The 25,738-nt window shown below is 39.2% G+C and overlaps 2 protein-coding genes across 16 annotated transcripts in view; one reads left to right on the forward strand and one right to left on the reverse strand.

Moving 5' to 3' along the window:
* Positions 1-7,739, reverse strand: part of ARFIP1 (ARF interacting protein 1) — a 127,854-nt gene extending 120,115 nt beyond the window's left edge. For 4 of the 7 annotated variants that reach the window (XM_020895787.2, XM_020895788.2, XM_020895792.2 and 1 more), the window contains exon 1: positions 7,489-7,739. The gene's annotated coding sequence lies outside the window, so the exon portion shown is untranslated. The remainder of the gene's footprint in view (positions 1-7,488) is intronic. The other 3 variants (XM_020895790.2, XM_020895786.2, XM_020895789.2) reach the window with 2 other exon arrangements.
* A 112-nt stretch (positions 7,740-7,851) lies between these two features.
* TIGD4 (tigger transposable element derived 4) lies at positions 7,852-23,508 on the forward strand. 9 transcript variants are annotated; one of them, XM_070474744.1, is made up of 5 exons: positions 7,852-8,198; positions 16,583-16,673; positions 16,835-18,692; positions 19,041-19,092; positions 21,852-23,508. In XM_070474744.1, the coding sequence occupies exons 3-4, from the start codon at positions 17,367-17,369 to the stop codon at positions 19,074-19,076; spliced, it is 1,362 nt and encodes a 453-aa protein (XP_070330845.1). In that variant the 5' UTR covers positions 7,852-8,198; positions 16,583-16,673; positions 16,835-17,366; the 3' UTR covers positions 19,077-19,092; positions 21,852-23,508. The 9 variants fall into 9 exon arrangements, 8 of the variants coding, with proteins under 8 accessions (XP_070330845.1, XP_070330844.1, XP_070330846.1 ...); XR_011490574.1 differs by having other exon boundaries at positions 16,835-19,092; XM_070474743.1 differs by lacking the exon at positions 19,041-19,092.
* Positions 23,509-25,738: the final 2,230 nt, after the last annotated feature.

Genomic DNA, 25,738 nt, shown 5'->3' on the forward strand with positions numbered 1-25,738 from the left:
AGGATATGTACTAGATGAGCCTGGAGCATCTTGTATTGCTGGAAAGGAAGACGGTGCTTTTTAAAAAAAAACCCCACCAGAACACAACAATAACAAAAATCTCAAAAGAATATAAGAACCAACTGAAAAAGCTTCCAAAGGCCAAAGCTGGAACAATCTGAGCAACAAAATTAATGAATACTGGATTATATACTAAACTACCACATAAAGTAATACTGGATTTCATGCAAAGTATAAAATACCCAAGAGTCAATCAATACTGATGTAAATAAATGACTGAATAAATAAATATGAGAAAAGGGACAAATCTCCTTTGCAGAAAAATCCCCCCAAATTTATGCACAAACCACTGTTAAGGAGGCAGAACATAACACCCAAACACATTAAGAGTGTGTTTCATATAATGACTTTCTTCTAAAAAGTACAATATACAAAGCGGGGGGGGGGGGGGGGGGGGGGTAACTTACAATGTACAGAGCTGACACTGTCAAAAGCCAGGTGATCAATGTTAACAACAATGGTAAGGCAGACTGACAGTATCTACTCTTGATACAAGAACTGCACTTCACCTCAGTGGTCTTTCTTGAATAATGAGAAGAGAATCACACAAACCCCAACTGAGGGACAATCTACAGTCACCTGCTCCTGTATTCTTGCCTGGAGCATCCCATGGACAGTGGAGCCTGACAGGCCACGGTCCATGGGGTCGCAGAGAGTCGGACACGACCGCAGCGACTAGGCAGGCACGCAGCGCTAGTCACCTGACCTGCTATCCTCCAAACTGTCATCAAAAATGAGGAGTCCTCGCCAGAGGACACACAACAACTAAACTTGGGACTTACTTCAGGATGGAATCCTGGGAAAGAAAAAGTATGTTAGGGGAAAACTGAGGCAATCTCAACATCCGTTAGTTAATAGTGTATAAATACCCGTTCACGAATTGTGACAAATGTGCCATGCTAATGTAATATGTTAATCATGTGGGAAACTGGGAATAGTGTACATAGGAATCTGTACACTATTTCTACAACAATTGTTAGTCTGAAACTATTCTAAAATAAGAGTTTATTATACAATAATCACAGAATATTGTGCTATAGTATTATTACATAATATGTATTGTTTTGTAAATATTAATACAAACTTATGCTATTAAAATAATTTATTTTCATGCACTTGGAAAAAACAATGTAATTGTCAATTTAACTGTTATATTTATAAATATTTATATTTAAAATCCCATATTACAAAACTCCATGAACTGAAATCTTTCATACTATCAACTTGGAAATTCAATCAATATTTAGGTGTCAGGAACTGAGACAGATCCGTGGGAGTCAATAAGCCAAAAAAAAATAAGATGTGGTCCCTGTCTGCATGGAAATGGAGAGAGTGGAAGAGAAAGACAACCATACAATCACACATATAAATGTAAACTGCAACTGTGGTAAATGTACGATGCTACTGTCTCATCAGGGAGGTCAGATTATGTCCTAAAGAAGCAAAACTTCAGCTGAGGTTTGAAGGATAATTAGAAGCCAACAAGTAAAACAAAAGTAAAGGAAGAGAGGTCTAGACAGGGAGAAAAGCAAGTGCCAAAGCCGTGTAATGCAAGGGCAAGATGAGTGCAAAGGCCTGGTGAAGGCCAGCACGGCTGAAATGGAGAGTCACGGCTGGAGGGCTAAGCACTGTTAAGGAGTTTTGTTTTTACCCAAAAAGCAATGAGAAGCCATAAAAATATTGGGAGGGAGGAGTTGACAATCAGATGTGTGTTTCAAAATAAATCACAGTGCCTTTAGGATGGATAATGGATTAGAGATATCTGAAGGCAAAGTGGCTAAACAAGAAAGAAGGCTACTGTATAAATTTCAAGCAAGATTATGGTAACAAAGTAAAGTGGTGGTAGTGGAAATGGGAAACATTAGACAGATTTAAGAGATATTTAGAAAGTAAGACTAATAAAAACATGTTGACAGGCTAGACGTATCAGGGAGAGGGAGTGAATAAGGATCACTCCTATTCTCCTGGATTTTCCAACTGGAAAGATAATGGAGTCATTCACTAAAATAAAAAACAAAGAAAGAGGAAAAAACATATTGAGGTGGGGGCTTGGGAGTGAGGGAGAGATCAGTTTAGTTTCAGACCTTGTATATGAGATATCTTTAATATATTCCAGAGAGGTGCCAACTTAAAGTAAGATATACAGATCTAGAGCTCAGAGGAGATAGAAAACACTCACACCCTTAGAAAAGCCGACATCTTTATCCTAGAAAAGCGGCTAACTACAATCCCCAAACATCCAAGGAAAATATTAGACTCTGACCATCTGGATTTAGTTAAAACAAAAAGCTGAGAAAAAACATGGCAGTAGTATTTCATCAGCTAAAACAAAAACTACACAGCATGCGAAACAGAGACTTAAAAAAACCTTATTTCAACGGTATATTTATTATGTCACCAACCATATAGTATTTTAAAGTTTTAACAGAGCCGGACAATGTCTCTGGAAATATTCAACACCGGCGCTGGGCAATCAAGTGGCCACTACCCCATCCTATTCTATCTTAACTAATTTAAACAGCCACACGTGGCAAGTGGCTACTCGGTCAGACAGCAGCAGTTTAGAGCTTTTTCATGAATTTCATCTAATCCCCAACATCTACTTTGTGAATTAACTGACAGCAGGTGTGAGGGATAGAGGGATTAAAGAAGTAGAGGTTTTCATTCCATTTGCTTATTATTTGAATTTTTATTTTAAGAATATATCTTAGGTGTAATGCTGAAAATATACTTAATCTTAAAAGTAAATACACTGTACAGAAAAATGAGGAAATACAGAAAAACAAAAACAAAAATAATCTATAAACATACCCTTTAAGAAATAATCTACAATTTACATTTAGTCAAATATGAAGAGGATCTATATTTTTAGCCCTTTTGTTAGAAGGAGCACCAATGGCTCAAGTTACTCTCTCTGAGTTTTATCACATTTCTCTTCTCCCCCATCCCCATCCCCAACACTTCAGAAATCCTATGAGAAAGCCATCATCTCTAGAACTCTACTTCAAGGCTGCCAAAAATAAACACTTAATAGTCCTCTTGCTTACCTCCCTTTCACCACCATCACCCTCTGCCACCAATGTCTCACACTTTAACTAGAAACCACAATGTCACAAAATCATTTAGTCACTACAGTGGAAAAGAGTACATGCTTTGGAGTCAAGTAACTTTGTGAGTCTCCTTTACTTAGTCCAATTAGTTGCACTAATTACTTCTGCTGGTTTCTACGCCTGTTTATTTAACGGAAAATAAGAATACCTAAAACACATAAAGCATCCATGAAGCATAATGCCTAGCCTATTATGGACTTCTGTATCCTGGTGCTATCCTGGATACTTAATGTAGAGCTTGGAAACAAAACACAGAGCCATCCCAGAGGTTATAGTTCCCTGGCTTAACCCCCAGGGACTCTCTCTACCTGGGATATGAATTCCTGATCCATCCCTTATTAGGTACTTTACAAAGTACTTTATCAGAATGCCACATTCCTCTTCTCTTGGACAAAGCTTTTCCAACCAATGTACCAAGAATGAATTATGGATGTGATGAAATATTGACCCCCCCACTCCCTGGCCCCCTCAGCTTTCAGAGGGCCAGGGGGTCTGCCATACAAATAATCATTTTATGTGTGCCATGACGCAGAAAAGCTTGGAAACCTTGCTCTAACACACTATCTCATGGTTGGAGCTGGCAGCTTCCTTCCTCTAGATGATTTAGGTCTCACCACCAACTCTGTCATTCTTATGATTCTGCTTCAAAGACAGTTGTGTCACAGTTCTCCCAAAGGATCAAAAAGGATCAGCCTGAACATAAAGGAAACAAAAACTCTCAGGTGACAATATGGCAAAGATGCTACCAAATTTTCACAAAACATTTGAGCAATTTCCAACAATATCCGCCTATAACTATTTTAAGGCAAAAGTTTAGAAGTAATGGAGGAAAGATGAAAGAGAAAGTCACAAAGAGAAAACGAAAATGTGTACTTTTGTAGAGGACAGTTGAGGATTTGTAAGAGCTATTCAGCAGCTTCCATGACTGGCTAAAGTTAGGAGACACTAAAGAAAACAAGATTATTTTCAAGTTTCTTTGTTTTATAGTCTTTTTTTTTCATACTTCCTAGAACTAATGCTGGTGAATATCTGACTTTTAGACTGTTACAGTCCCTAAGTCATCATCATCCATATTTTGTGGAACTACTCTTTCCAGTCTGCACATATATCATTAGTTTTCCATCTGTAACCATATTCTCTTAAATTCCCTATTAAATTTACTTACTCCATCCTCAATTGCTTCCTTATCCCATCCTAAATTCATCATTCTTGAATGTATTTATACATCAAGACTCTTACAATGCTAAGTCTATTACTTAAAGCCTTTATTTTCACATTTTCCACTCCTCATATATCATCTCACACACTCACAGATTTATATCTACCCCATAGGAAAACTATCAAACAACACTCCATAGGCTTCCTCCAAATTCATTTCTTTTTGTCATACTTTTTGATATGATATGAAATCAGGTGTTCAATTATTGAAAATTAATAAAGGAAGAGACTGTCTTTACTTAATGTCTGAGAGAAAATCAGGTGAGATACCTCCAACTCACACCAAAAAAGATGTAAAGAAAATATGCTAGAAGCAGTCTGGAGTAGCAGTTGTCTGGATTCAGATAACCCAGGTTCAATCCTGGCTCCACCAGTGTAATTCTGAGCAGATTAGCTTCAGTTAATCATTTAGTTCCAATTTCTTTATCTGTGTGTGTGTGCTCACTCAGTCGTGTCTGACTCTTTGCAACCCCATGGACTGTAGCCCACCAGGCTCCTCTATCCACGGAATTCTCCAGACAGAAATACTGGTGTGAGTTGCCATGCCCTCTTCTGGGGATCTTTCCGACCTCGGGATCAATCCTGCGTCTACTGCATCTCCTGCACTGGCAGGCGGATTATTTACCACTGCACCACCTGAGAAGCCCCTCTTAATCTACAAAAAATGAAACTTTTAGACAAGTTATAAGGTTGCTGTGAGGATGAGATGAGATGAGATAATCACATAAAGTACTTAGCATGATGCCTGGCACACAGTAAGCAAACAAATGTTATGGTGTCAGATATCAATCTTCTGGCTTCCTCACTACCTTAGAAGGAAACGAATTTAGCATGATTGATTTATTTATAAAGTTATGTTTTCTGTCGCCCCCCCCCCCAAGGTAAGGATGCAAGATAGAGGGAAAATTAATTTTTGAGCAGAAGACACTGTCACTCTGTATGGACTATGACGAGCTGTATAGTTCTCTTCAAGTGTAAACATTCTATAAAATACGTGTCAAACATTTTAGAACGTCAACTCTTGATCAACAAACACTTCATCAAATCAGCAAATTTCAATATGCACTCTAAACTTACATTAAGTTTGGAAGGATACTAACTTAGTCACAAAAGAGAACTATCATTAAATTCTTAATCTAGAGGTAATATGGAGAGAAAGGAGATGTCAAGATGAGCAGCAGCATGCCAACGATTTAGGGACCACACCACTGAAATATGCTTTGCCCTTTCTAAATAAGCCGAAGACTAAAGTAAGTAGATACCTTAAGTGAAAAATAAGAAAATGAAAACAAAGTACAGCAGAAGTTTAAACTTTTACTATGAGCTGTACCCTGTGGGTTGGTGATATTTAATATGTATTCAATAATCATAAACATATCAGTTTATAAATACACTGGATCTCTACAACATTGGCCACAAATAGCTATCCCTAAAAAGAAACCTCAAAACCACAAATCAGGAACTAAATAAGTAGGCAGCCTTACTTCCTTCTCTACGTCTAGCAAGGAATTTAGAAACACTGAAATTCTGAAGTACCTAGAGATTTCATCACTATAAAGCTAGAATCTCTGCATTCTACTCTCCATGATGCCCAAACTAGCTATGTAGCGTTTGCAAAGAAAAAAGATCCACAGGAAAAAAAAAAAAAAACTTTTCATTAACTTCAAGAAGTTTTCATTAACTTGAAGAAGACACTGCCTAAGGAGTGTCTTTTAATCTGCTGGAGGTTATATATCTGGAGGTTACATATCTCATTTAAGAATTTTCTTCAGAGGGGAGAAAATGCACTGAAACAAAACTTTGCCCATAATATTGGGGGTGGGGATGAGGAAGTCCCCTGAAAGCCACAGACCATGGACTCCCTAAGGCATGACCCAGGATTTAGGCAAACTAATTTACCAACTTGAAAAAGAAGGAAAGTAACTGAGGCAGAGGTTTTAACCCAAAAAATAAAATAACATTAGAAATATTTTCTGTTTTCTCAGCTAATGAGTGTTAGACCTGGTGGCTGGGAGGGAGGGTTGAGCAAGGAAAAACAAAAGTGGGATTAAAACAATACTGACGTGTAATCTGTTGTCTACAAATGGAAACAGCAATAAAACGGCCAACTCCTGCAGCCTTAACACAGGAAGGATTTAACATAACCAATTCCTGCGCACATTCCCACACCGGTGAGGTTAATTAAACAACAAATGGGAACACATACACACCTGCCACATTTGCAGGTGAAAGCACAAGTTTAACAAAAGTCCTTCAAATATTCCATTTTTTTCCTCCTTAAGAACCGATACGCTTTAATCTAGGAGAAAAGTAAGGGAGGGGGACAGAAATCCTAAAAGGGGGGTGGTTAAAAGGATGTGCAGGAAGTGGAAACTACAAACTTTTTGAGATCAAAGGGCTCAAGAGGGCGGATAAGAACACGAAGCAATAATAAAATAAAGTAAAAAGGAAAAGCGTCTAGAAACTGTTCTTAAAAAAACCAACAACAACAAAAAAAAAACCTCTTTCCTTTTTCCAAGACACGTAAACAGTAGTGACTTGGCAAAGAGGAACGGACGAGACGACAGCACAACTTCCTTCCCAAACTTCAGCATTCCTTGGACGTCCTCGCCAGCACACTGAGGCTTGGGACATTTCCTAGGCAAGGCTCCTCCCTGCACCACAGCCTGAGGAACCTCTAGCAGGGACTATCGCTGTGGGAGAGAGGCAGTGGCGGATGCAGGGAAAGAAGATCAGCAATACAGGCTGGACAGCAAAGCTGAGGGTGGCCCACTCGGAGACTCAGTCGAAAAGACCTGGATCCTGCAATCCCTTTCCCCACTCAATGCATTCACAACCGGGAGGGTGCCGCCCTGGGAAGGCCGGTCCTACTTCTTCGCCCGGCTGTTTCGGGGGCACACTCAGGGTGACAAGAGGGACGAAGGGGTAGAAATCCAAGGCCGAGTACCTGGGTAGAGAGAGATGGCACACACAGTCTAAGGACAGAAGTGCCCTGTGAAAGTACGGAACAGCGAACCCCAGAGGCAACGCGTCCGGCCGGGCAACCACCTCCAAGCAGCCTTCCCCCGCCTCTTTCCCAGCCGGCCAGCTCCGCCCTCACCTGTCTGCAGGCAAGCCGGCAGCGCTCACGTCGAGGATTATCCCTGCCTCTGCTCCCTGAAGTCGCCTCAGCCCTGGCCAGAAGTGAGCGGAAACGCGACCCGAGCCTTTTCCTTCTTCCCCTCCCGCCACGCACCTCGGCTCCTCCCGGGCGGGGAACAACTGCAACTGTCACAGCCTCACACTGACCAACTTCCGAAGACACTCGGACCGGCAGCCTCTCCACCGGCGGCCTACAGCCCCTGCACCCGGAGCAGCGGAGCCGGAAGTGAGGGGACCGGAAGTAGCGTTGTCCGTGGCCCTGGACGGCCTCTCTCTCCCTCAATCTGGCCAGCCCAGTCACGTCTCGATGGTGCCAGCGCACCTCCCGCGAGGTCCCCTCTCCAGGGGGCGGGCCCCGCCCCGCCCCGCCCACTGCGGCCCTAGCAACCACATCCGGGACTCCGCCGGCGCCGTTGCCCGGGTAATTTTCTGGCTGCGAGGGGTGTGAGCCCGGGTCCAGATGCACCTGCCGGAACTTGCCCCAGGGCAAGTGGGCCTGGTCTTGAGTGGTCGGAGGTCCAGGAGCCCTTGGCATAACTTTCTCACTCACACACCCCAGCCTCACGCGTTAGGCTTTCCCCAGCAGACGGTGAGCCGGTGGCGGGAGGGCGCCTCGCAATCCCAGGAGAGCCAAAGCTTCTTTCTCAGCTGCCGGAGAGCACGCAGAAGGTTATTCCAACCCCGCGGGCGTTGAGAGGGTGGAGGCAATGCGGGGTTTAGGGAGCAGACGGGATGCGGGTGCCTCACTCTCCTTCCCCAGTGCCCACTGCTGTCCACTCACGCCCACCCACTTCTGGACGACCAGACTCCCTTGTTCGGCATCCCTGAGTTATGATTTGCTCTTTGTGATCACTTTCTGCTCTGCTTGCTAGCAGAGAGTGAATCTGTGATACTTTTCTCTCCTGCTCCTCTTTACTCAGATGACCGATTTCTGCTTTTTTTGCTTGCCCCATTACTTAATAGATCACTGCCCTGTCTATAGAAACCGCCGAACAGTCCTCTCGGATCCCATTGTAGTTTCCTAAGAGAAGGCCCCAGCCTGTACTACGGCTATTCTGCCTGTCCCCGCACAGTACGGCTCAGCAGTGGTGCTAGACCCCTGAAGCCTATTTGCATACAGTACGTACCGGCGATCCAGCCGCGCTAGTCTCCTTCCCGCGTTCTAGACTGCTTTTACTTTGACAGCCCTGTCACTTGCAGAAATGCCAAAGGAAACAGCGTACTCCGTGGAATCTATCCCTCTAGACCATACTTGTCACCTGCCTTGTCACATTAGCTGACAAGACTTTTTTAATGACTAAGTGCCCGAAGGCAGAATTCTGCCTCTCCGGATTTGTAGGGAATTTCAGCATAGTGAACCATACATCCCTGCACAAATACCTATCCCATATCTGTGAAGAGTAAATACACCACAAATGTTTCCAAAGTAAATACCAATATTTATTGTCTGAGATTTCCAGGACACCTTCTCTGAGAAAAACCGTAGTGAAATCCCAAAACATAAATCTGTGGTTGAATGTTGAATCGCTTCAGCCGTGTCCGATCCTTTACTATCCCATGGACTGTGGCCCGCCAGGTTCCTCCTTCATGGGGATTCTCCATTCAAGAATACTGGAGTGGGTTGTTGTGCCCTCCTCCAGGGGAAATGGATGAAAAAAAAAATATATATATATATATATATGTATGTATGTATGTATGTATGTATGTATATATTCGTTCATTTAGCTTTAGTTCTACAGTTTACTGTGGATTTCCTGGTTCAAAGCATTCCTGTTAGTCTTCTCAATTATAAGAGATGGATCCCCATCTAGAATAATTACTGTTTTTATTGTAGAGCAACAGAATGGAACTTAGTGGCAAGTACGAGGATTAGAGTCTCCCCGAAGGATGTGTAGGAAGAGGTGGGTGACAGTGCTCAGTGGTGCTAGAACGATGTGTTTGGGCTGGCTGGGGCTGTAAGGATTCTTGCTAGCTGTCTCTTGAGTATGAGGACATTTAACTAAAGTAATCTATTAGACCGTTAGGCTCAGAAGTATTTCTGATATTGAAAAGGTAGACACTTGGTTTAGTTATTTGTCCTTAGCTGGATGGTTTTCTTGGCAGCTGCTGGTTTTGATAGAAATTCAGATGTGATTGGAACTAATGCTAACGTCTACTTGGTGAGGGTGCTGTGAATCATTTTAGGTGCTCTCTGGTCCAGTGTGATTCTGATAGTGTGCACAGTTAGTCCTTATATTAATACATAGTGTTATGCTGTGCAAGGCTATAGACAGGATTAATCCTCCTATGATTTTTGCTACCCCCAGGGAAACTAGAAAGTCTGAAGGCCTGAAGGATACACTGGAAATTACTTCAGCTGGTGATGGAAAACAGTGAAAGTCTATGCACTTTCTTTGGGAAAAAAGGAAGTAGTAGCTATTATTCTTGGGTTTGGGGAAATTTTTTCATGCTGACTCAAAAGACTATCTTAAACCTAATCCTGCTTAGATGGAGCTTCTCTCTCACTCTTTGCTTCCCTCCTTCCCCCATCCCTTGATCCCTCCCTCCTTCTCCCTCGCTCCCTCTCTCCCTGTTCCCCTACAGCTTGGGGAATTCTTCCTGCCCATTCTCCTTGGAAAGAATAGACGATTACTGTTTGGAGAAGTATAACAAGAAGGGAATAGCTGCCTGCCATATATGCTTGACAGGGGGCTTATATAGTCATTTACCTTTGCACTGCTATTGGCTATTATTCAGCTTTAGAAAACCAGGTACCATTTATTTGCTTGGCCTATGGGGGAACTGTAGCAGCCTATTTTTTATTTATTGACCAGGAAGAAAAGCAGGCAATGAGTTAAAGGATATTGTTATTTTCCCTTTACAAGTGAATTCAATGGGCATAATCTTTTCTCTTTGCTTTAGATGTTTAGTAGTGTATTCTATGGAGAAGACAATGGCACCCCACTCCAGTACTCTTGCCTGGAAAATCCCATGGGCAGAGGAGCCTGGTGGGCTGCAGTCCATGGGGTCGTGAAGAGTCAGACACGACTGAGCGACTTCAATTTCACTTTTCACTTTCATGCATTGGAGAAGGAAATGGCAACCCATTTCAGTGTTCTTGCCTGGAGAATCCCAGGGACGGGGGAGCCTGGTGGGCTGCTGTCTATGGGGTCGCACAGACTCGGACACGACTGAAGCGACTTAGCAGCAGCAGCAGCAGCAGTGTATTCTGCTCATCAATGTTATTTCCTCAAAAGAGAGAAGAAGGGGCGACCTTTAGGTCTTTTCTAGAGCAGTTCTGGTAGTGTCGCAGTAATTTCATCACTCTTTATCAACAGCTTCCTTCTCATGAAGACATATTTAGTTACTGATTGCACAGTGTAGTTCCCTGAAAGTAAACCCTTTATTAAAGGGTGCTGATAATAAGCCCATGAAAAGTAGAATGGGTAGAACATAAAGTAGAAATTATTTTAACTACAAAGGAAAAAACTTATAATTCCGTTGTCTACAGTTAGCAACAACATTTTGGTCAATATCTTATGCAAATATTTTTTCTTCATTTGTTTAACAAACTGTTATTGGTAGCCTGCAGTTAGCTGGGCACTAAGCATTGAAAGAATAGCCCTCTGCCCTCTTGGAACTTTCAATATAGGTTGTATTTGTTGGCATGCAGTTTTGCATTTTGCTTTTCCCACTTAATATTGATATATTATGAAATTTCCCTCATATCATTAAACATGCTCCTTCAGTGGCTCAATAGTACTTTAACATATAGACATTCCTTAAGTTATTTATCTAATCCTTTTTGTTACAGATTCCTCTATAATAAGTTTTCTCTATAATTATAAAACAACCATGTAAGAAATAGTCTTGTGTGGTATAATGCTAAGATGAATTCCAATGACTTTCACCTTGTATAATTCCTTCCTCTGCGATCATGATAGGATATCATTCTATGATTATATTATATGCAAGAGGAATTTTGCAGATATAATTGAAGTAACTACTCATTGACTTTGAGTTACTCAAAAGGAAGTTAATCTGACTAGTCCTAAACTGACTACATGAGTGTTATATTTTATTTATTTTATTGAAGTATCATTGATTGGCAATATTATATTAGTTTCAAATGTACAAAATAGTGATTCAATATTTCTATAGATTATACTCCATTTAAAGTTATTACAAAATAATAGCTATGTTTTCCTGTGCTATACAACATATCCTTGTTGCTTATTTTTTATACATAGTAGTTTTTACCTCTTAATCCCATACTCCTATCTTGCCCTCCTCCTTTCCCTGTCCTCACTGGTAATCACTAGTTTGCTCTCTGTATCTGTGAGTCTGTCTCTGTTTTAGAGATATTCCTTTGTTTTAGATTCTACATGAAAGTGTTAACAGAGTGTTTGTCTTTCCCTGACTTATTTCACAAAGCATAATACCCCCTAGGTCCATCCACATTTTTGCAAATGGCAAAATTTTATTCTTTTTTGTGGCTGAGCAATATTCTATTATATCTTTATATGATATCTTTATCCATTCACCTATTGATAGACACTTAGGTTGCTTCCATATCCTGGCTATTGTAAGTGATGCTATTATTAACAGTGAGTTGGGTGCATCTTTTCAAATTAATGTTTTTGTTTTCTTCACACACACACATATATATATATACACACAGCACTGAATTGCTGGATCATATGATAGTTTATTTCTAGTTTTTTGAAGAACCTCCATACTGTTTTCCATATTGTTTCACCAATTTACATTTCTGCCAACAGTGTACAAAGGTTTCCTCTTCTCCACATCGTTGCCAACATTTGTTATTGTTTTTGATGATAGCCTTTCTGACAGGTATGAGGTGATATCCTATTGTAGTTTTGATTTGCATTTTCCTGAGGATTATGGTGTTGAGCGTCATTTAATGTGCCTGTTGGCCGTCTGTGTATCTTCTTTGGAAAAATATCTAATCAGATCTTCTGCCTATTTTTAATTGGGTTGTTTGGTTTTTTTGATATTGTGTTGTATGGGCTATTTATATAGTTTGGCTATTACCCCTTTCTTGGTCACATCATTTACAAGTAAGCTGTCTTTTCATTTTGTTGATGGTTTCCTTTGCAGTCCAAAAGCCTTTAGGTTTAACTGGGTTACATGAAACTTTTAAAAGCATAGAGTTTTCTCCAGCTGATGGCAGCAGAGGAAATTAGAGAGATTTGACATGAGAAAGGTTCTCTGTTGCTGAAATAAAGAGGACCCCAGGCCAGTACCTGAGAGAGGCCTCCAGGAGCTAAGGATTACCCTTAGGAGCTAAGGATTACCCTTACTCTGCTCACAGTCAACAAAAAACCAGGGGCCTCAGTCCTACAACCACAGAAGTCTAAATTCTTTACCAGCTGAGCCACAAGGGAAGCCCAAGAATACTGGAGTGGGTAGCCTATCCCTTCTCCAGCAGATCTTCCTGGCCCAGGAGTCAAACCAGGGTCTCCTGCATTGCAGGCGGATTCTTTACCAACTGAGCTATCAGGGAAGACCACAAATAACCTGAACGAACTTGGAAGCAAATTCTCCCCCAGCTTCTAGACAGAGCCCAGCCTGACTGGCACCTTGACTTCAGCCCTCTAAGACACTGAGCAGAGTAGCTCTTGTTGTGAAAGAAGATTTACATTTCTCATGCTACCAGTAGCGTGGACAATTGTTTTCTTTATTTGGAGTTCAGCTGGTAAGTCTATTTTAGTGAGTTGCCTAGTCTGAGTCTTTAGCTAGCTTTACCGTTGGTGCAGAGAAAGTAATTCCTGACTACTAGTAAGTAGCACAGCAGTTCTCGACTGTAATATCTTCAAGAGGTTGTTGTTTTTGTTCAGTCGCTAAGTAGTGTCTGACACTTTGCGCCCCCGTGGGCTATAGGACACCAAATTCCTCTTTCCTCCACTGTCTCCCGGAGTTTGCTCAAATTCATGCCCATCTTCAAGGAGTAGCATGATTGAGAGAATTATCACTTCTAAGAAATATTAGCTGCTGCCATCATTCCCTGCAAAAAACAAAAAACCCAGCCACTGGACTGTGGGAGAATGGGAAATGCCCATTCTCAATGAATTCAGTTTCATTGATTAGGCAGTATTGCCTAACTTTGCTAGGGAAAAGCCTAGCTTGTCTGATTTGGCGTTGGAAATTTGGTTGTTTCAGGAATAAAGATGTATTGCATCTTACCATGGAAAGCTGTAACTTTGACAACTGTTTTAGAAGGAAATATATACTGTTAACTCTCAGGAAAAAAATCCTACTATCTTTCTAAAAAAAGTATCACTATTTTCAATTTGATCAAGATAATCATCTCTGATTGTGTGTATTATATTGCTTTATTTGGGATAAGGTATGGGAGAAAATTCAAGCCACTTTTTTTTGCAATCCTTATTATTTGAGATGATAAGGTTTATACCTGACAAATGAAATAAAATGGAAGGAAAGAAGAGGAAGAAAGAAAAAAAAAACCAAAAACAACCAAACAGAAAGAAGGAAGAGATTCTCTTTTGCTCTTGGAGAGTAGTTTTGCTTGCTTTAGACTTCTCTTAAAAAATTGGTTCTTGCTCCCTAAATTTCTGGAGGTTGGTATCCTTCCTAATAAGAGGAAGATATTTTTAATTTTTTATTCTCAAATGATGGCATATTTATAGGATAGAATAGAAAAATATGCAGGTAGTTTCCATATATAAGAATTTTTTTAGTTGAGTAGTCAAATCTTGTTTACTTAAAAAGTCAGCTCACCCTAAAATTGGATATGAGGTATGGTTTCTGTTTATGTCCCCAGAATTCATAATGGCTGTTCTCCTGTGGAAACTTTATACTGCCTTTTGGGATGTATGTGGAGGGGGATAGGTTTGGAAAGGCATTGGAAACTCTACGTTAGCTTGGTGCTGGGGGCATAGAATGTGTAACTGTTAGAGGAGCTATGCCATGTGTAAAAAGAATGGTGGACTTGACCTTGGAAAGCCTGGATTCTGAACTGCATTCAACCATGTTATAACCGTGTGAGCTTTGAAATCCAATTTACCTTCCTCCTGAGTTGTTTGGAATACAGGAAGTAAAGCAGTTTGGAAATGAACACCTTCAGTTCAGTTCAGTTCAGTCACTCAGTCGTGTCTGACTCTCTGCGGCCCCATGAATTGCAGCACTCCAGGCTTCCCTGTCCATCACCAACTCCCAGAGTTTACTCAAACTCATGCCCATCGAGTCAGTGATACCATCCAGCCACCTCATCCTCTGTCATCCCCTTCTCCTCCTGCCCCCAATCCCTCCCAGCATCAGGGTCTTTTCCAATGAGTCAGCTCTTTGCATGAGGTGGCCAAAAGACTGGAGTTTCAGCTTCAGCATCAGTCCTTCCAATGAACACCCAGGACTGACTTCCTTTAGGATGGACTGGTTGGACCTCCTTGCAGTCCAAGAGACTCTCAAGAGTCTTCTCCAACACCACAGTTCAAAACCATCAATTCTTTGGCACTCAGCCTTCTTCACAGTCCAACTCTCACATCCATACATGACCAGTGGAAGAACCATAGCCTTGACCAGACGGACCTTTGTTGGCAAAGTAATGTCTCTCCTTTTTAATATGCTATCTAGGTTGGTCGTAACTTTCTTTCCAAGGAGTAAGCATTTTTATTTTCATGGCTACCATCACCATTTGCAGTGATTTACACCCTAGGCTCTCATAATTATTATTAAGATCTTTTTTGCAATAACAGCAACAACAAAAAAGACTCCTTTCTGGTTTTACTTCCTGTAATAAAAATTACTTCTTTGATTTGGACAACAAAGGTAGAGGAATTTTGATAAAGTTTTGTGCAAAAAAAAAAAAACAACACAGAAAAACCCATGTGTTATCTTGAAACCTCCAAGGACAGAGAGAAAAACTAGAGGAATGGAGTGTCTACCCTCTCACATGGAAGGAAATAACCCCCCCCCCTCCCCTGCCCGCCCCCACTCCATTCATCAGATTAGATTGTTCCCTTGGCCTGCAGGAGGCCCAAAACCTGTGGATTCTAGTGGGGGAGATGCTGCCTGGGAAGGCAGGGGCCAGCCCATGTAGGGTGACCATTCTCACTGCACTATTTGACTTAAGAAGAGTTCTGCTTTCAGTGTATATTTAAGGTGGGATTCTTGCTATCATTTGAAGTAGGATTTTATGAAATCTCAGAATTCCATGAATTATATAGTCCATGAAATTCTCCAGGCCAGAATACTGGAGTGGGTAGCCTATTCCTTCTCTAGTGGATCTTCCCAACCCAGGGATTGAACCCAGGTCTCCCGCACTGCAGGCAGATTCTTTACCAGCTGAGCCACAAAATGGTGATGAGGTCATCAAATATTTATTGAATACTTTTTAAGGTGCTAAATACTGCACTAAGTGCTTTACAAGCTCTCACTGAATCTCACTGAATGTGCCATTACTCCATGAGGTACATGCTATAGTTACCTTTATTTTACAAAAAATGGGGGGCCAAGACTTCAAAGGCTTAAGTGAACTACCCAGGATCACCTTAAGTACTGAATGGCCGAGTCACTTGTCAATTCAGGTGTGACTGGCACCAAGGCCCATCTCCTCACACTGTGATGAGCCCTTTATTTTACAGAAGTAGAGGTCCTGAGAGGTTAAGACCATGGTCTCCCTCCTTCTTTTGTTTTTTTCAGCATTGTATCTTTGTTTATTCCCATGCATTTTGTCAAGTATTTCTGGCCTCTGTGCATCCAGCCAACGTGTCAAAGTGACAAAAAGTTACTAGAGTTTTAAGCAACTAAAATAAGATTTCCGTTTTTAAAATTTGTAATGGAATCGATCGGATTTTTAGTGAAGCATTTTCTACCAGACTCCTATAAAGGAGACACTGTCTCCCATGTGCTATTAAAAGTTGGACCTTGTGACCACAGTCTGACTATGTTTTTCTTTTAGAGAAGCCAGAGGGGCAGCCTGTGACTTCATGGGAAAAATAGCCACCCAAGATCTACCCAGCATCATTTTTAGTTCTTTAATTTTGGTAAGCTCACATTTTTAAAACAGATTAAATTTGTCTGATTTCGTCCAGAAGTATATATTACAAAGCATTCAAAGGCAAGCGAGAACTCAAGGGGTCAGAGCGGAGCTCGAGAGCTTTTCACGGAGACACCATTTGGGAGGTGAGCATTTCTTCTAGAAGCTTCAGTTACTATATTTTTAGAAACATGTTCCCATTCTTTTCATTATTATTAAAAGAATAACTAATTCATATAAATTTTTTTTTATATTAAGTTGACATAGCATCATTAAAATTCCTCTTTTTTTTTTTAAACATTTCAAGTGACAGAGGATATTGTCAAGTCTTAGAAGGGTTCTACCATTTTCTTCTCCACCCTAAAGAGACTCGGAAATTAGCGGCTGACGTTTTGCATGAAATTTCTGAATGCTTGTCTTCTTATCTCTGAGGCCTTCTGTGGAGAATTAAGAGGAGGTTGAATGCGCGCATGGATAAAATGGATCATCTTAAAGGATTGAAGTTCCAAAAATACATCAGCAGGACTGGACAGGTTTGACATAATGAGATTTCTATTTTAGCTTGACTTCTGGAACTCTGAATAAACTGAACTGCACAAGGTCCTGGGGAGGAGGTTTCTCTTCTAAAATATTCTAGCTGCAGATAATATTTTTCTTATTCAGATCCTTTCAAGAAATGTATTTATTCATCCATTTCTGCAGAAATAAGACTATTAGACACTGACCAACTTTTAATATATGCAGTGCATAGAAAGCAATTTGTATCATACTGGAAAATAAATTTTCCTAAAGAAACAGACCCAGAGACAGACGACATCTCTACATAAGCACAGGGTGAGATGGCAGAAGCTCCTGTGGATGCCTCAACTCTGCCTGTAACCGTGAAGAAAAAGAAAAGCCTATCCATTGAAGAAAAGATCGACATCATAAATGCAGTAGAAAGTGGTAAGAAAAAAGCAGAGATTGCAGCTGAGTATGGAATAAAGAAAAATTCGTTGTCTTCTATTATGAAGAATAAAGACAAGGTTCTGGAAGCCTTTGAATCACTGAGATTTGATCCAAAGAGAAAAAGACTGAGAACTGCTTTTTACACAGACCTGGAAGAGGCACTAATGAGGTGGTATCGAATCGCTCAGTGTCTGAATGTGCCAGTTAATGGTCCAATGTTGCGGCTAAAAGCTAATGATTTTGCCCAGAAACTGGGACATAATGATTTTAAGTGCAGCAATGGTTGGCTGGATCGTTTTAAATCCAGGTATGGCCTAGTATTCAGAGCTCAACCTGTAGAAGCCACAGGTGTATCAGTAGACCCTTCAGCTGTCTGGCACCAAAACATACTTCCTTATTATTTAAATGATTATCATCCTAAAAATGTTTTTAATGTAAAAGAGACTGGGCTGCTTTATCGAATGTTGCCTACAAATACCTTTGCATTTAAAGGAGAAACCTGTTCAATTGGCAAGTTATGCAAAGACAGAATAACTCTGGTGGTTGGGACAAACATGGACGGCTCAGAGAAACTTCCTCTGCTTCTCATTGGAAAAAACAGAAACCCACATTGCTTCAGAGGCATAAAATCATTGCCTGTGTGTTATGAAGCTAACAAAATGGCATGGATGACTGCAGATGTGTTTGAACAGTGGATGCAGAAGCTGGATGAGAGATTTCAAGCTCAGCAAAGAAGAGTGGTGATTTTTATTGAATCTTCTCCTGCACACCCGGAGGTAAAAAACCTGAAATCCATTGAATTAGCGTTCTTTCCATCATGTTTATCTTCCAAATTTATAGCTATGAAGCAAGGTGTTATTAGAAGCCTTAAAATCAAATATCGACATTGTCTTATTAAGAAATTTCTGAGCTCTGTTGAAGGCAGCAAAGAATTTACCTTTTCCCTTCTAGATGCAGTTGATACATTGCATCTCTGTTGGAGGGCTGTCACCCAAGAGACTATTGTTAAGAGCTATGAAGAGGCAGGATTCAAATCTCAAAGGGGAGAAAGTGAGGAGGCAAACGCAGAGACAGACACTGGTCTTGATTTGGTTGCCGACGCCCAGGCGGCAGGAGTGGAATTTCCCGAAGGCTTATCTGTAGAAGAGTATGCTGCCCTGGATGATGACTTGGAGACTTGTGAGCCAACACCAAGCGATGATGCTGTATGCCCCAAAGTAAGTGAATCAGATGAAACTGGATTTTATACTTCTGACGAGGAGGAGGATGGTGGATCTCTGGAAAGCGAACTCCCTTTACCATCAAAAATTGAGGCAATAACTGCTTTAGATACTCTGAAAACTTTTCTTAGAAGTCAAGATATAAATGATGAGCTTCATAATTCTTTAGCAGATCTTGAAATTTTTATTAACTCTTTATCATCTAAGTAATTATTTATTGTACAACATCTGAAGATAATAGAGCTTTTTATAATGTATTTTATTATTAATATTTAAGGTATGTAAAGGGAAAATACCTCTTAAACCTAAAAAATGCCTAACTAATAATTTTTGGTTTGATTGCAGATGTCTTTGGTCTGTCTGCAGAGCAAAGTTCCCTAGGTAGATTAACTGATGAGTAAGTAAATGAAAAATATGAATTTCAATTTAGTAAGATTTTAGGGAGCAGAAAATAAATTTCACAGGCCTTATATTTGAAATATATGACACATATGTCAAAAACAGAAAGAACTCTCCAACTATTTGATTCACACTGGTTGAATTGGTGATTGCTGTTTTCTATTTTTTTCAAGTTCAAATCATGTTGTAAGATATTTTAATTTTTCTACCTCGTCTAAGAACCAAAACATGTATCTATTGGTTAGATATTTATTTTTATAAATATATACTAACTAGACTCTGAAGTATCAAGTGCTAATTTTAAATTATTTTTCTCATGACTAATCATCCTAATACAAATTATGAAAAATTACTGAAAAAAAATCTGACTCAATTATATACCCAGATGATTAAAAATATGCATCTGACTTTCAAATTATTTCTGTGTAAGGTCAAATGAAAGACTATGACCTTATCAGGTTTTCTTAAATCATCTATAGCCAGAAGATGATATGGATTCTTCCTAAATATTTGTATGTACATGTGTGTGTGTTTAACAGAAAAGTACATTATTAAAATATGTATTAAACTCTTTTTATATTTTAATAAGATTACTCTTAATAATATGAAGAAACTTACGCAGTTACTAAAAAAGAAAATATGTAATTCTTAGTTTTCTGATTGTAAGAGCTGAAACTTTTAATCTATAATATTGGATTTTTTTTATTTTACTGAATTTTATTTTCAGGACAAACTGATTGTTCTTTCAGCATATTTTGATGTTGTTGTTGTTGTTGTTTTTTTCCAAATTCAGTGGGTAGCATTTTGGATTAACTTTCTGTTTGAGGAAGTTTTGTATTCAGAATATTTTAAAATATTGTATGAAATTATTTATATTCCATAAAATAGTCTTTAACCAGTAGAAAAATATAACAATGTGTTTGAGTTTTTTGTTGTTAAATTTTAAATACATTTAAGTTATTACATCTAATTTAGTGTCCCTTTTGAAAAGTATTTTGAAACAGTATAAACATTATACTGATGATTTTTATTCTGAATTATTAGTCTGCCAACACAAGACATGTTTGGAAGTGACTATTTATAGAAAGTATTTTTATTTTCCACTGTTGACTTACTTTGCATTTGAGATTTAGTAGTTGTTAAGCCTGAAAAATGTATTAATATTAAGGTTTCTTTTAGAGTAAAATATAGATTGTTTATATTTAATTAAAAGCATTTTTATTAATGACCTGATTTAAAATTTTAATGTGATGGAATCATGGACATAAATCATGGACCTTGATCTCTCTTAAGAGTTCCACTTGTAACTAAAGTACCCGGTTAATACTGAGCCCTCAATAACTTTTTTCTCTTTCTTTCTCCACTTCATACCATTTGTATATCAAATATTTTATTTAATCATTCCAGATATTTTATGACATAAGAATTATTATCTCCATTTTTACAGATGAGGGAATTAAAACCTGGAACAGTGATTCGGTTAAAATCTCAGGACGAAAGCTAAAATGCAATAGTTCCCCATCACCTAGTCCTGTGTTCTGCTAACTGTATCCCACAGTACTTCTTTTCTGTACTCTATAAAAGAAAATTCTATGGTTGTTTTCTCCTTGAACTTAGGGTTCTGAGGTCAAAAGTATTTCAGAGACTAACCTGAATCTTTGCTGATAGCTGTATTCATTCCTCTCTCCTAAGAACATTGTTGCTAATGAAATACCAGGACTTTCTGATTTGGTACTCTGTACCATTTTAACACAGAGGTTCCTTGGAGTTCTATTGAAAATATTTAAAAGCAACTTTAATATTCCCAAAGTGTTGAAAGAACCTACTCATTTCCTCTATATGACATCATCTATTTTTTACTTCAGGGCATAATAAATCTCAACATAATAAAATAAGACTAAGGCTCCTATGAAGACTAAGAAAAAGGTGCCAAGTTTTAAATTCAAAGATAAATTTTAAATTGTTGATGGTATACACAATTCCATGTAGTTTACAAGATATATAGATTTAGATCATTTTCAGAACAAAACAAAAAAGTCACTTTGCCTAGGACTGTCACTACTGCCTGCCTCACTCCTGATCTGTTTCAACAATGTTTTTGCCTGTTTCTACTTCATCAAGCAACAAATCTTGTGTTGAATTTGGGACACTGTTTCACTCCATCAGTGAGGGGTTTGGTCCAGGATAAAAGAGGACAATGCGTATATCAAGGCCTGTTGGGTTTTATGGTACCTGCCTGGCTTCTTATTTGGACCTAAGATCAAGTGTTAAACCTCCCTTTTAACATATGCAAAGCAGAATAATTGGAAGGGGAAGTAAAGGAGGAGAGGAAGAGTCCAAGGAGAGCTTGCAACACAAATGCCTCAGATTTTACAAGAAGCCTTTTCAGTCCCTCTTCCAGCAGGGGCTCCGTGGAAACTGGCCGAGAGAAGTGTGCCCCCAGGGAAGATAGCACCACACGTCTGCTCAGAGGTTAAGAGTCCAGTGAGGGGTTGCATCTTTGTCAACACTAAAAGTTCTCCAGGCCGAGTGCAGGCAGCTACCCTAGTTGCTGGGAAGAGATCTCTTGAGAGAGAGGCCTAGGCTAGGGGCCACAGTATGCATACAATTAAGTTCTCAGAAAACATTTTAGCCACTGGATATATTAAATCTAGTCATAGTCCTATGCTGTCTTGCAAAAGACATTTCATTTCTCTGAATCTCAGTTTCCTTCATTCATAAAATGAGACTGACCCTTCATTTGAATTTATTTTGCAGATGAAAGAAAAATTTGCATGTGAATGCTTTCAGCAAACTCGGAAGTGTTCCACAACTATAGCAAATGACTGAAAGATGCTTCCAGGTTACTACTCCCAGATATGCCCAAGTATTAATATTGTGGTCACTAAACACAAATGAGAATTTTCTCATTGAAATTTCTTCTGTGCAGTAAAATAGGACAGTCAACATTTCTAGAAATATGCCATTTATCTGTAGAAATAAAAAATTATTTCTGTTTTGAATGAGGGAATAAGGTGACTTAGAAAGCTTCATTTTTTTTTCAGTTGATCCTCATGGAAAGCAATTCAATAAAATAAGTACTCATTGCGAAGTAGCTTTCTAAGTAGCCTGTCATATCACCACATTAGCTGACTGAATTGTACTGTTTCCTTGGGCTGTGTATCTGAGGGTGACCCAGAGTCTGGGGAAAGACTGATAAACACACTACTATTGTAATCTACTTGGGCTGCCATAACAAAATACCGTTGACTGGTGGCTTAAACAACAGAAATTTATTTTCTCATGGTTCTAGAGGCAAGAAGTCTTGAAATCAGGGTGCCAGCTGGTCAGTTTACAGTGAGGAATTTCGCCATGGGCTGCAGACAGTCATCCTCTTCCTGATGCTCCTGTGACCTCTGCTCTGTCAGTACAGGGAGAGAGAGAAAGCGCTAGCCCTCTGGGGTCTTCTTGTAAGAGCTCTGTCCCATTGTGAGGGGCCCATCTTCATGACCTCATCTAACCCTGAGTATGTTCTCCAAGCCCCATCTCCAAGTACCATCACACTAGAGAGTTAGGGCTTTAACATATGAATTCTGAGTCACCCAACTACCCCGTACTGATGAAAAGTACAGTTGTCCCTTGAAAAACACAGGTTTGAATGCAAGGGTCCACTTAGATGTGGATTCCTTTTGCTAAATATGAGTTACAGGACTACACTGGCCCCCCATGGGTTGAATGCATGTATACAGAGGGCACACTGTAAAGTTATACACATGTTCTCAACATCCTGGAGGGTCAGTGCCCCTGACCCCCAGATTGTGCAAGAGTTAACTTTTCACATATTAATCAGCTTCATTTTCAATTTGCTATAAACTAAAAGGACATGCATGTTTCAGAACTTATTAATTAGCAGTAGCTATTAGCAAAGACTTTAAAGCTTATGAAACTTTAAGAAGAAATGGGGACATATTTCATGTCCTTAAACAAATGGGAAGACTCATTATTGAAATATGCCTATTTCCTCCAAGTTAATTTCAAACAAAATCCCATTGCAGGTTTGTTGAAAATTTTTCAAAATATTGTTTGAAAATTTTGAAAAAATAATTCTGATTTGTATCTGGAAAAATAAAAATGCATCAATATCTAAGAAATTCTTGAAAAATAAAAATAGGTAGTATTTGATCTATACCAGATGTTTTAGCAATATGATGTTGGCAAGAGAATTAATAGGTCAATCAAAAGAATGATGTATGATGTCTAGAAAAAAAACAAAAAATTTGCATATGATAAAAGTGGTTTTTATTCAGTGGTGAAAAAGATGGATTATTCAGTAACTGATATTGAGGCAATTGGCTAAGAGAGAAGGATTTTTTAAAGTCGTATTCGAAATGAATCCTAGAAGGATTAAAGACTAAGAAGGAAGGAAAGTAAAAAAGGAAGAAAAGAAGGGTGAGAGAAAGGGAAAAAGAAAGGATACAGAAAAAAAAAAAAAGACAGCAAGGAGAGAAACTCGTAAACACTAGGGGAAAAAGGTAAAACTTTTAATAGGGAAGATCCTTTAAAAAATATGACACTCAGGAAAACACTTGAGTATGAAAATATTTTTAGCATCACTAGAAATCAAAGAAATACAAGCAAAATGGGATAGCTCTGTGGGGAAGTTTTAGCCCATTAGAAAGATTATGAAGAATGATAATACTAAATAGAGACAGGATAGAAAAATGCATGCACTGCTGTTGGAAATAAAAATTGATACACTGTTACTATAATTATAGCTGACATGTATTAAATGCTTACTCATTACCAAACTATTTTAAATGTTTCACATGTTACCTCACTCAATCCTCAGAATAATTCCGATTATTATCATTCCCATTTTACCAATGAGAGAATTTAAGTATAGATACAGTTACAGGAAATCCCATGGACTAAGGAGCCTGGTAGGCTACAGTCCATGGTGTCGACTGAACAACAGCTAATAAATAACAAAATGAACATTTAAACATAGAAAACCTGACTTAGAAATGTGTTGTACATGATAAAAATTCATCCTAACAAAGCAGAGATAACGAGAATATTGGCTGCAGTGTGTATATAGGGCCATGGGCTTCCTAGGTGGCTCAACGGTAGAGAATTCGCCTGCCTTCGCAGGAGATGCAGGAGACTTGGATTCAATCGTTTCATCGGGAAGATCCCCTGAAGAAGGGAATGGTGACCCGCTCCATTATTTTTGTCTGGAAAATGCCATGGACAGCAGAGCTTCGTGGGCTACCATCCATGGGTTCACAAAGAGCTGGCCACACTGAGACTGGGCACGCATGCAACACAGGGCCTCAGCACCATGTCCAAAACCCTGGAGGCATGCACGTTTCAGGATTTCTCAGGTTTGGGAAAGACAGTATATGCATCTATTTCATATTATGTAACACCCCTGGGAATACTAGGGTAGCATCCCACAACCAAACATTAATAATTTTGCAATGAAACATATTCACTTGAAGTCAGATATGTAAAGATTATAAACAGCTTAGTAGCTTCATAGTTTTTATTGCCAAATAAGTTCGTGTCAGTCAGCTTTCACCACCACAAGGCTACAAAAAGGTTTTCAGAGCTTTTCATATTTCGGAATGCAGATAGCAGATTGCAGTCCTATAATAACATAAAGCAAAAGACTGAAAACTATCTGAATGTTTTTGAGAATTGATTAAATATATGTTTACACTGATGAAATATCAACATCTAAACTTTTAAGAAATTTCTTTTACTGTGTGTATTTGCAAACTTGCTTGCATGAACTGAAGTGAATATTTTCTAAATTCAAATTTTTCTAAATTGCAAATTCTGGAACTAAAATCTTCTGATTCTCCTTGTTGAACATCTTACTGTCAGCACAAGGCTAGGAAATTCCTTGCCAAGTAAAACAGAAACTATACATAGTACTGAATTGGTGAAAAACTAGACTTACTGGTTTAATGTACTATAAATTGTAATACATGTTCATCTTTGGGCATTAACCCAATACGAGTCCAAAGAAATCAGCTTCCCTGATTGGAGAACTCTTGGCCAGTGTGTCAGGGAGAAAAATCAAAACAATAAGAGCCCTGTTTAATTCCACTTTTACTTATTTTTTTCTGAATCATCAAATCCCAGCAAGATCATGTTTTGCTTTTTAAAGGACTGCTGTTTAATCCCATTGTTTCTTTCCAAGAGTACCTATTAAATATAAGCAGTTTGTTGATATGATTAATACTTGCTCAATTGGGGAACTCAGTAATGTTACAGATAGTCTTGTTTCCTGTATTAGGCATAAAGACCAGGTTTTGTTTTGTTTTGTCTTCCTATAACTTCCTCTTTAAATGCCACTAAACTCCCCTCTTGTTAATGCAAAGTCACACCAGTGTTGCTGGCTGATGCCACACCTTATTTTCCATATTGCAAAATAGATAACTCAGCATGGAGATAAGTCATTTTCATGTTACTGCCTGCCCCACTGAGCAACCAGTTCCAAAAAAAGATTCAGAATTACATATCTCAACACTTGGAGTGGTTTGCAGAGAGTTATGTGCCCCACCCTTACACTCTAACTATCTGGGAGACTCTCATACTATTTGTGCAATGAATAGTCAATTACCGAGTTAAATTAAATCAACCAAATTAGTTACCAA

This window comes from Odocoileus virginianus, chromosome 12 (assembly GCF_023699985.2).
Source record: "Odocoileus virginianus isolate 20LAN1187 ecotype Illinois chromosome 12, Ovbor_1.2, whole genome shotgun sequence".
NCBI classification, from domain to species: domain Eukaryota; kingdom Metazoa; phylum Chordata; class Mammalia; order Artiodactyla; family Cervidae; genus Odocoileus; species Odocoileus virginianus.